This window comes from Callospermophilus lateralis, chromosome 10, assembly GCF_048772815.1.
Source record: "Callospermophilus lateralis isolate mCalLat2 chromosome 10, mCalLat2.hap1, whole genome shotgun sequence".
NCBI classification, from domain to species: domain Eukaryota; kingdom Metazoa; phylum Chordata; class Mammalia; order Rodentia; family Sciuridae; genus Callospermophilus; species Callospermophilus lateralis.
Window position 1 is genome coordinate 118,158,392 of NC_135314.1, and position 12,427 is coordinate 118,170,818.

Sequence of the window (12,427 nt, forward strand, 5' to 3'; positions counted from 1 at the left end):
TTGCTCTGCCGCGTGCTGTCCACCATGATGTAATGTGTCATCACAGGTCCCAAAGCAATAGAGCCAACCAACAATGGACTGAAACCTCTGAAAACAAGAGCCCAAATAACCTTTCCTCCTTTTTTAGTGAACTGTCTCAGGTACTTTGTCACAGTGATGGGAAAACTGACGAACACCATGTATCTTGATGATTCTGAAATTCTGAAATTTTCTCACTTTTGTGATTGCTCCAAATTGTGTGTGTCCACTCCAAAGATAGGTGCCTTGAACTGAATTCATCTTGCCAAGTGTACTCCAAGCTGTCAACAGTCAGGCAAAGTTGTCATCTCCCTGACTGATGTGATGGTATAGCACACTGATTCATATAGAACTTGTAGCACCAAAAACAACAAAGACGACAGCTGTCTGTCTCAGACACACTGTGTAAGAATAACGCGGGAATGTCACTGTCTGGGTAATTAACAGAGTGCAAAGCTTCTCGAACAGACAAGCCCCTAAATCTCAGGGGCCAGCACAGTGAATGCCTATTTCTTCACAGTCCTGTGCAATTTCGGGCTGTCCTTCAATCATAAACCCCTTCCCTGTGTGGAGTCTGCAGTCTCCCGGACCCTCCGGTTCCTCCACCAACTCCTCTCCTTAGAGCAAGAGAGACTCAAGAGGATGTGCAGGGTGTTCCTTGGCTGTGCCTGGAGAGGGTACATCACTCCCTTCTACATTCCACTGGCCAGAACCCAGTCACCTGGCCTCAGCCTAACTGCAAAGGAATCCAGGAAATGCTGGCTTCTGTGTGGCTAGGAGATGAAATGAGGTTTGGGAGCATTTCCTTGGGCTTGGCCAGAGCCAGGTCACAGGAAACACAGGCAGGTGTAAGTCCTGGTCTCTGCTACTAACTCACTGGGTGGCCATGGGCAAATCATTGTGGCTGCTCTGAGCTGTTTCTTCTTCCCAGAAGGGTGCTAATGATGCTTGTCCTGCACATTTGATTTTACATTCTTATATAAATGTATGTGCTAGCAGCAGGTGGTGTGGCCTGTACCACTTTTTTTTTTTAAAGATTATAAGGATCCAGTCAATGAATATTTTTTGAGCATCATAACAGTCCAGCACTGGACCAGATGTGGAAAAACTCTGCTCTCTGCAGCTTAATTAAGATGGGAATCTTGTTCCAAGTGTAGTGGGAGAGTCTTGGTGGTTTTCAGCAGGGCAGTGACTGAATCTCTACAGTAGCATGTGGCCTGAACTTGATGTGGATAGGGTTCCCTTCTTCCTTCTTGACATCAAGCTAGTAAAGTTTTTTGGGGGGTGGAATTCCTAACAACCAAAGAAAGTGTTCATAACATCTTTTTTTTTTTTTTTTTTTTGGTGCTGGGGATCGAACCCAGGGGCAGTTTATCACTAAGGTACCTTCCCAGTCCTATTTATTTATTTATTTATTTATTTACCTGTCTATCTATTTATTCATTCATTTGAGACAGGATCTTGCTAAGTTGCTGAGGCTGGCCTTGAACTTGAAATCCTCCTACCTCAGCTTTCCAAGTTGCTGGGATTACAGGTGTGCACCCCCACACCTGGCTCATAATATCACGTGTTATTTTCACTAATTACATGCTTTGTTTTCTAAACATGTACAGACTTTCTCTTAAAAAGGGTAATATTGAAATGTCCACATGAATAAGGCCTTGTAAGCTTCTGAATTATCCTCCTCTTGGAAGGCCGCCAAATATTTATACATAATTTTCACATAATTTTTTCTGGCTTATCTTTGGGGTGATGTGTGCAAGGTGACCCTGAGATTGGGTGCCTCTTGGGCTTTTTGCAAATAAACTGTGGTCTGCATTTTAGAACATCAGTTAGCAAAGGTCTGTTTGTAGAAAAGGGAAATCTTAGAAGATTAAAACAATGATTTTTTAAAAATGAGATATGCTGCAAAAACAGATCTTTTTGCTCAAAGTAGTAACTAACACGTTGGGGAGAAGAAAAGCTATAGATACATGGAACCCTCTCATTTCTGCAGCAATGGACTCCTCCACAAAATGAAGCTAGCCTCGTATTTGCATTTAGCTCTTAGTGTCCTGGAAATGCAAACCATCAGCTTAAAATGCAGTTCCCGCGTTTGCTGGCAGGAACCCCAGCATGGACAGACTTGGCACCTTCGCCTGTGACCGTAAGGACGTCCCAGGAGCTGCGGGTGAGCTGAGGTCATGGCTGCAGCGCTAGGCTTTGGCCTACATGAGCCAGCTGCTGATAGGAAAAATCACAGGACAGAGGGTTGTTTTCCTACAGGCAGATAATGAATCCCCTGGTCAATACAAACTCCCTAAATAGTAGCTTCATCTAATTGCCATCAAAAAAGCGTGCTCATTGAGTTTTTGTGTTGTGCATGTTAGCAGTTACAGAAGATTTGAAATATAAAGTTTCCAAAAAGGTGTCTTGGTTTTGTGAAGACTGACTTAGAAAGGAGAGTGGTCTCCTGGCGCTGTGCCACAGGCAGGGCAGGAAATGTAAAGAGGCAGCAGGAAGTTGTTGGGGAGGGACCTGTCCATGATTTGTACAAAGAAGTTGTGTTTCACTTAGTACCTGGCAGAGTCATTTGTTTAACAAGTGCTTCTGATGTTGAATCTTCTTGGGACCATGAGCTCTGCCAGGGCTAGGGGTGCCACATTGAGCGAGGCAGGAAGGGTCTTTGCCTCCTGGGGCTCCATCTTCATCACAGTGAGTAAGTGGGCTGAGACTATTCAGGTTCAGAGGCCTGGCGGATGGGCTGCCAAGTGGGCAGAGCCCATCCTTAGGGGGCTGGAGGGCATCTGGGAATGCCTCCAGGAAGGCACGACCCTGGACCTGAGACCCTAAGCATGAGTGAGAGAAGGGCAGAAATGGGCACATGTTCCTGGTCAAAGGAATAGCTTGTGAAAGTCCTGTGTCTTTTAAGTTTAATTTTTATCTTTCCCCTTTTCTTTCTCATCTCCAGAAAATTCAAAGATGCTCAGGTTGTAGAACACTGTGGACAGCTATTTTCATTAATTTTTAAAACATTGAAAAACACAACTGTATATTTTGCATCTACACATATCTATGTGTATCAAATGTTTTAAATGGCAGGGAAGGACACCCAGTGAGTTGGGGACAGTGTTTGCTCTGAGAAAGGAGGAAGAAATGATGCCTAGGATGAGGACAAAGGACACGTCATTTTTAACTTAAATGTTTTATTTATTTTTATTAAAGGAGACTAAAATTGAGTTGACAAAAATTTAACAGAAGTCAATTCTGGATGGTTGGTATTTGGGTACTTGTGAACGTTATTTAATGTATCTTCCTGTATTTTAAAAAATATCCTTATCAAAGGAAAAAAAAATCAAGAATATAGACTATCTTCACCAAGTGGAAGGTTTGTCTTCAAGAGCAAGCTTTCCAGAGTCCTTTCAAATGGCAGTCAGGAACTCTCATCAAAGTTTGCATCACAGGACCTGAGATGCAGTTTGATGCTCCTATAAAAACGAACCTTCAATGCTCATATAGAAAATGAAGAGCAGACATTGTATTATATTGAAAAGGTTCACAGCAGCATGTCTTTCCATTTATAATATAATTTCTCCTTGACCTTCAATACAGGATGACATCTCTGGTTACTGTAGACCCATAGTGGTGCAGATCACCTCTGCTGTGTTACAGAGCAACGTTTGTCAGGGTTGTTGGGATCAACAGCTGCGCAGAATTGCAGTGAGGTAACCCAGTTTCTATTGCTGAACATATTTGTGCCTCATTTCTAGAGAAACCTCAACTCTTCATTGAAATGAGAGCAGATAAAGAACTTTGGGAATGAGTAATTCATCCTGTTTGAAGAAAGGCCTGTGGTCCTTTTCAGCACCCGACTACAAGACAGAATCAGCAGTGTTCCCTGATATTATGATTTAGATATGAGATGTGCCCCAAAAGTTCACGTGTGGGTCAATGCAAGAACATTAAAAAGTGAAAGGATTATAAGAGCTATCACCTAATCGGTGGGTTAATCCACTAATATGGATTAATTGGATGCTAATTGTAGACAGATAGTGTGTCGCTGGAGGAGGTGGGTCACTGGGGGTGTGCCTTTGGGGTTTGGCGAGTGAAGCTCTCTCCCTGTCTTCCGGGCTATCATGTCCTCTGCCATGCCCTTCCGCCATGATGTTCTGCCCCACCTGAGCCCAGAGCAACTAACCCAACTGACCATGGACTGAGCCTCTGAAACTGTGAGCCCCAAATAAACTTTTCCTCCTGTACATTATTGGTCACAGCAAAGCAAAAGCTGACTAAAACACCTGAGCACCATCTAAAAATAGAGAACTTACCAGTGGAACAGACCCTGTGGCCCTGTGCCTGCTCTGTAATCTTCTAAAGGCCCAGGGACAGTCCTCCTCATTCTTGCCAACGTCAGCTCCTGGTTTACAGTCACTGCCTTCCACACTCTTCCTTTTATAATTCGTTGTGATTTCAGTATCTGTGGGTGATCCTTTTGGGTCCCCCTCCCTCCGTCTCTCTTCAGCCTCCCACTTACCCTGCCAATTTATCGTCACCTCCCAACAGTCTAGGTTCTTTTCTGTGCCTAACAACAGATTCCACAGTCTGGCTTGATGGTCACTCCTTGGCTAAATCTTCTGCCCTCCTGCCCCTCCCTTCTTTCCCTCTCCCACCTCCATAGCTTGAATCCGACTCTCCACCTGCCCTGCACCTCCACCCAGGCGACTGAATGTGGGAGGGGGACTAACAACACCTGTCCCTTCCTGGTAATGGGTCGTAGTCTCATCAGTACCTTGACTTCAGAGGGCAGTAGCTGCTCAGCTGCTGCCTTTCCTTCTTCTTCTTTTTTTTATGTACCAGGATTGAACTCAGGGGCACTTAACCACTGAGCCACATCCCAGCTCGTTTTTATTTTATTTTTGCTGCCTTTCTTTCCCATGCCTTCTCCTCTGGTCCCAAACTCCCGCAGGCTCTCTGCCATCTGCACTTGCTGCTGATGACCTTATTTTCCTTTTCACCAAGAAAACAAAAGCAGTCAGGAAAAAAAAAAAGAAAAGAAAAAACAAAAACCATATGCTCTCACCCCCTTACCCACCACCCTGCCTGCTTGCTTCCCCGTCCAGGCCTGGGGGCCCAGCCGACCTTGCTTCTGCCCCTGCCACTCCTCCTGTCCTGAGCCAGCTCCAGGAGTCTCCCAGCATCCTCCCCTCTGGCTTCTGAGTTCCTCTCACTCCCATCAGCGTGCCAGTGAGCCCTCGTGAGCTCGTCCCACTGCAGGTCCCGGTGAGCCTGTTCCCACCCCTCCTTCCCCCTTCCCTCCTATCTCTGTGTTCTTGGAGACAGCAAAACCCTTTGAAAGGTTGTCCATCTTCATCATCGCAGATCCCCCCACCCCGCCCTTCTCTCAGTCCTTCTCCTATCAGGCTTCGTCCCTTCCATGCCACCTAAGCAGCGTGTGAGAGTCAGCAGCCACCTCTGGTTGCTAACCCCCGGGGCACTGAGCCCTCTGGTCTTCCTGGGTGTTCACCTCCCTCCCCACTCAGCCCAGCCTCAGGCCACCCTTTCTGCCTCCCGAGCTGGGCGGGCATCTCTGCAGAGCAGGCAGCACCCTCTGGGGCTCAGTCTCTGACGTGGCTCTGCCTCATCTCACAGAGCTGAGGACTCCGCGGTGTCCCCAGGCTCCACCTATTCCTTGTCCTCTTCCCTTTCCTATCTCCATTCACTGAGGGGATTTCTCCACGCTCCCTAGCTGCCAGCTGCCCCCCATACATCGACACCACTACTCATTATTCATGTGACCAGGAAACAGATTAGTTTGGAATTTTTTTTCATGAACAGGATGTTTTTTTTTTTTTTTTTTAGCGATGCCTAGGGAACTTTCTGATATTTAAGCTTTTAGATGTGGCATCACCTTTTGATAGATTTCTGGTCACGGGGTAGAGGTTACACGCAAAACAACAGCAACAGCAAACTAGGGACCTGCCAAGGGAGCTCTGTGTACAAATCAGGTGCTTTTCTGCTGTCAGCTTCTACGTGGTAGCTTTGGAGCTTCTGATATTTGCATCATTAAGATAAGCTTTTAGCTATTAAAATACATCATGGCAAAGCATTTTATTACTCAGATACAGTTTGCATCATGGTGTGTGTGTGTTTGTTTGTATGTGTATGTGTAAGTGTGTGTGAGAGAAAGAAAGCAAATAGCGCTGGAAACACTTCCTCTTATTTAGAAAAAACAAATTCCTGGCACTGAACTCAGGGACATAAGGAAGCTGTGCTAATGATCTCTTTACCCTTAAGTCTCAGTTACTTTAGATGAATATAAACCAATCAGTTCGGGGTGTGTTTGTGTTTGTGTGTGTGTGTGTGTGTGTTTAGCTGCTGTTCTTTGTCATGTCGTAAGCAAGTTTCTACAGAACCAAAATCTTACACTATTCAGTGGAGACGTCATCTAGTTGAAAGGGTCAAACAAATGTGATCAAGACTTTATAACTAAGCAATGGGAGGGAAGACATTACAAAATGGTGTGATCTGGGAAGGGATGAGACTTCCATAACCCGAGAACCCTACCGAATGCTTCTGTAGCTATTTATTTTGGTATTTATTTATTTATTTATAGCTTTTTTTTTTTTTTAGAGAGAGAGAGAGAGAGAGAATTTTTTAATATTTATTTTTTAGTTTTCAGTGAACACAACATCTTTATTTTATTTTTATGCGGTGCTGAGGATCGAACCCAGTGCCCCACGCATGCCAGGCGAGCGCGTTACCGCTTGAGCCACATCCCCAGCTCCTATTTATAGCCTTTTTGTAGTCTTCTTTTTCTAGTTAGAGAACGAAGAAGCATGTATCACAAGAATTACATGGGGGTCATTATAGTGAAGAAAAGCTGATGAGAAAGTGAAAGGTTATCTTTGTAGTCACTAGTGCATTGTATTTCAAGTCTACCTCGTGTAAAATTTTCACCTGGAAGATAAATAAAATTTCATAAAACTTACTTGAAGAAGGGATGATTCTATTATTACTCAGTTAATTCAATCAGTACAAATGTTGGTCCAGATTTTGAGATTATCCCCTTGTCATATTTGTAAGAAGTGATAATTCAGATGCTTCTTTGCCAAACAGACTGTCTGGGTGCCATGGTATTCTAGAATATTTCAGTACGTGCTGGGGTCCATCGGAAGGGATATTCTTTGTAAGCAATGACTTATCAATAAGACTGATCCAGTAATTTGCAGCTTTGTGGAAACAAATTGTTAAAAGTATAAGATTGTACACCCTGGTAAATATTGAAATTGCCAAAAAATAAAGTACTCGTGTTTTATTAAGAATGCTGTATGCTAGAAAATTTTTCCTGGCTTACTTCAGATTTGAGAGAAGAAAAAGCATCCTCTTGGGGACTTCAGTGGGCATGCAGGGCAGGTACCCTGCCATTGTGCAGCATCGCAGCCTGCAATTATGCTGCTATCTGTCCACTCTGGGCTTGGGTACTTGCCAAGGCCTCAGACTCTTTGTTCATGACACTTTTCCATTTGGCCCTTCTTCTCCGCAGGTTCCAGAGGGAAAAGTTGTCGTCCTTAATTTCCGATTCATAGACCTTGAGAGTGACAACCTGTGCCGCTATGACTTCGTGGACGTGTACAATGGCCACGCCAACGGCCAGCGCATCGGGCGCTTCTGTGGCACCTTCCGGCCTGGAGCTCTAGTGTCCAGCGGCAACAAGATGATGGTGCAGATGATCTCTGATGCCAACACCGCCGGCAATGGCTTCATGGCCATGTTCTCTGCTGCTGAACCAAATGAAAGAGGTACGGTTTCTACCCCGTGGCCATGACGACAGTAAGGGCAGCTCACTTTGACTGCATGCTGCGTGGGTCAGGCGCTGTTCTTGGCACTTCATAAATGTTTATTCTTTATCTAAAGCTTAAGAGCAGCTCAGAGAGCTAAGGAATGCCACTAAACCATCAAGATGGCATTAAAAAAAAATCTTCTTAAAAGTCTGAATACATTCTTGTAAAAATTCCAGTATAGAAATTTGTGGAGTAAAACATGAAGCTGACCTCTCTGTTCACAAACAGAGGCACAAACACACTCCTTGACCCCCACGTAGCTCCTTCTAGAAGGAGCCCTGCCAGTGGTTTCCATCTCTTTCCATGTGTTTATGTTTGTGTCCTTTTACAACAGCCTTTAAGAATATAGGGAGATCATCTATTCGTATTATTTTACTTAATTCTGTGTCTTGGGGTATTTTCATGTCAGTACATGTGGAATTTCCAAGGGTAAAATCCTGAAGGATACCTGTGGCAGGTAAGCTTTAATAAATTTTCAGCCTTTCACCTGAGGGCACTCCCGGGTCTGCTGTAAGTTTTTTTTTTTTTTTTTTTTTTTTTTTTTTTTTTTTAAGAGAGAGGGAGAGAGAGAGAGAGAGAGAGAGAATTTTAATATTTATTTTTTAGTATTTGGCGGACACAACATCTTTGTTTGTATGTGGTGCTGAGGATCGAACCCGGGCCGCACGCATGCCAGTCAAGCGCACTACCGCTTGAGCCACATCCCCAGCCCCTTGAGCCACATCCCCAGTCCCTGCTCTAAGTTTGAACTGCAGTGCGACAGTATGGACTTGAGTGTCAGAGGGTCAGATCAAGGGCTCACAGCAGTCAGAACTCCGGGGAGGAGATCCTAAGAGGGCGCTGCAGGAGATATGAAATATATGTATAAAATTGACAGCTCAGTTCTCCCATGTAGGAGAGAACCCATTTGGCCTTGCACGGAAGTGGAAGACAAGAGCTGAACAGAGATCACTACTGCCTTCCACTGTCAGAAAGACAGATCTTGAGTTTGTCTCCAGCCAAGTTAAATATTTGCTGCAGCAAAAACTGCTTTTCATAGAAACAGCACAGAATCTTGATTGTAATATATCATTGATAATGTCCACCACCTAATCATGTAATGAATAGGAAAAGTGAGTGCAGGTTCATGGAAAAAAAGATCAGTCAATAAAAAGACCCAAGATGACTCAGATGTTGCCAGTAGCAAATAAGCACTTGAAAGAGCTATTATAAATTTGTTTCAGGACTTAAAGGGAAACATATGTAGAATAAATAAACAGAAACAGAAATTGTAAAATAAATAAATAAATAAAGTGATAATTCTAGAGCTAGAAGATACAAAATCTGTCATTCTAAATTTTACCTGATGGGCCAACAAGTAGATTGGAAATGGCAGAACAAGAGTCAATGAGTTTAAATGAAGATATCTACGCTGAGGCACCAGGAGGAAAAAGATGGAAGAAAAAGCCTCAAAAACCATATCAGGGGTCCAAAATGTCTCTTATTTTTGTCCCAGGAGAAGTGATCATACTGCAGAAAAAAGCTGAAGAAATAATGATTTCTTTCTAACTAAATTTAGCAAAGAACAACAATTTATAGAGCCAAGAAGGTCAACAAAGCCTAAATGGGGTCAATGAAAATGAAGCCACATCTAGTCACATCATAATTAAATTGCAGAAATCTGAATATAAAATCTCAATCATAGAAAGCCAAAAGATATACAAAAACAACCGTGCAAATGGTGGCTCTCTTTCTTCTGAGGCCCAGCCTTGCTAAATTGCCCAGGGTGGCCTTGAACTTGTAGACCTCCTGCTGTAGCCTCCTAAATCTCTGGGATTACAGGTGTGTGCTGCTGCACCTAGGCTTTCTCCTAATCAGAAACAAAGGAGTCCAGAAAGCAGTGTCACCACATTCCTGAAGGGCTGGAATAAAACTGTCAACCCAGATTCAATGGCTAGTCTTCAACAATGAAACTGAAACAGAAGTGTTTGTAGATAAACACTATAAATATCTGAAAGACATTTTATACTCATGTCATGAGAAATAGTAAAGAGAGTTCTCCAGGTTGGGAATATGACCCCACAGGGTAACCTGAAGGTAATGGAAAGCGTGAAGGTCCTTGGAAATGATTCATATAAAAGGCTGTGCATTCTTTTCTTTTCATTTCTTCATGTGTATGTGTTCAAAACAAAAAAAAATTAATACTGTATTATGGAATATATAACACATAATGTTATATGTTTGCAACTAAGGGATGGAGAGAAAAACAGAGCTATGCTTATATACTCACACACACAGTACATGAAGAAGTACAGTATTATTCCAAGTAGATTGTTGTAAGTTAAATATGCATATCGTAATCTCTAGGATGCCCATTAAAGATGCAAGAGTTATAGCTAAAAGCCAAAAGATTAAAATAGAATACTAAAGTTATTATAACTTAAATAAATCTGAAGGAAGAATAGTTGGAATCAAAGAGAGTGAGACAAATAGGAAGTGGCATGCTTAATCCAAGCACACTGATCAGGACATTAAATATAAAGGATTAAATACTCTAGTTAGAGACAGCCAATTGTTAGAATGGATTCAAAAGCAAGACCCAACTATATGTTGTCTATGAGAAAGCACTTAAAATACAAAACCCAAGTAGATTGAAAATAAAGGGATGAAAAAATATTAAGCCTGCTTCATTAAAATTAAAATTAGGCTGGTTGCAGTGGCACACACCTGTAATCCCAGGGGCTTGGGAGGCAAGTGAGGCAGGAGGATCACTAGTTCAAAGCCAGCCTCGAAATTTATCAAGGCACTAAGCAACTCAGTGAGACCCTGTCTGTAATAAAATACAAAATAGAGCTAGAGATGGTCAAGGGCCCCTGAATTCAATCCTTAGTACCCCCCCCCAATTAAACATGATCTTACAGAAAGACAGTTACAAATGTGAATAGATATTCTACAGAATACTATAAAGAACTCATACAACTCAATAATAAAAAGGATAAAGATCTCAAATTTAAAAGTAGGTAAAACACTTGGACATACATTTCACAAAGGGAAATATAAACGGCCCATAAGTACCTGAAAAATTGCTTTATATCATTAGACATCAGGAAAATGCAAATTAAAGAGATACCATCACCTACCTGTCCTGTGGGTGAAACAGTCAGAGTGTTTCACCTGAAGAGGTGTAAAGTGATATAGACCCCTGGGGGAAGTTTGGTAGTTTTTTATGAAGCTAAACATCTATATTTATTCCTGGCCCAGCAGCTACATTGCTAGGTATTTATGCAAGACAAATGAAAATACTTGTCCACAAAAATAATCTTAGTGGCCTCATTTATAGTAGCCTAACTGGAAGTAACCCAAATGAGCATCAACAGAAAAATGGGTGAACAAATTGTCGTGTTTCCATTTCAATGGAGTACACTCAAGAATGTAAAGGAACAAACCACTAATGTAGCAGTGGGCAGTGAATCACGGTATGTAGGAGAAGGCCAACTGGAAGAGCACTCCCTACCTGACTCCATGCATACGGGACTCTGATAAAATTAAGGTAAAAATTTTCAGTAAAGTGCTGTGAGGAGTTGACAGGTTGGGAGGGGATTCCAAACTTTTGTGAGAAATGAATTCTAGATTATCGTAGGAGTGTGGCTTACAAAAATACATCTATTTTCCAAACATGTATAACTAAGATTCCTGCATTTTAAAGTATGTGAATTTACCTCCCCAAACGTGTGAAGTGACAGTAATAGAGACAGGGAAGCAGGTGGTGGAGACTGGGTATCAATGCAGATGGAATAGTGGAACAATGACAGTTGTTGAATTTAGGTGACGGATGTGTGGGAGGTCATTACATTAACTATTCATTTTATATATGCTTAAAATTTTCCAGTAATTAAAAGCCTTAGGAATCACTCCAAACTGAATTTTATAATATGTTTTCTTAAATTTATATATTTGTTTTAAGAATGCATTTCTATGTTGTGTCAGGTTGGAGACAGAGCTCACTGGCAGATCATGTGCCAAAACATGTGCGAGGCCCTAGGTTTAATCCTCAATCCCACCAAGAAAAAAAAAAAAAAAAAGAATGATTATCTGTGTCAAAAAATTTTATTAAAGTATGTAAATTCTTTTAGATTCAATTCAGTTTTAATGTGCTAATTAAATTCAAGTGAAATTAAATTTAAATTTTGTATTGAAATAACTTTCTAAAATTGTTTCTGCCAACCTATCTGTACATGTGCATTACATATATCAGATGTTTGAAATAATGATTGTCAGTACTAATTGTGGTTAGTTCAGGTGGTGGGATTTGGGGTAATTTTTTACTTTCTCTGCATTGCTGAGTGTTTATATTTTTTTATTTTACAAATAAAAACTATTCTTAAAGATTATTAAAGATATATATGTATACACACATATGGCACATATAGTTTTCTAGTAATGATAGTTGTGTATATCAACTAATTAAAATTTTCTCCATGGGCATTTAATAAATAACCAATACCTTGAAGGTTCTTAGAATTCAGGAGAGTTTTTGAGCTAGAAGCTTTCTTTCTTTCTTTTTAATATTTTTAATTGTATATGGACACAATACCTTTATTTTATTTATT

At 41.7% G+C, this 12,427-nt stretch overlaps 1 protein-coding gene across 3 annotated transcripts in view; it reads left to right on the top strand.

Moving 5' to 3' along the window:
- Pcolce2 (procollagen C-endopeptidase enhancer 2) overlaps positions 1-12,427 on the top strand; it is a 57,669-nt gene that overhangs the window by 26,089 nt on the left and 19,153 nt on the right. For all 3 annotated transcript variants that reach the window (XM_076867701.2, XM_076867703.2, XM_076867704.2), the window contains exon 3: positions 7,541-7,796. In XM_076867701.2, coding sequence (XP_076723816.1) covers positions 7,541-7,796 — 256 coding nt within the window. The remainder of the gene's footprint in view (positions 1-7,540; positions 7,797-12,427) is intronic.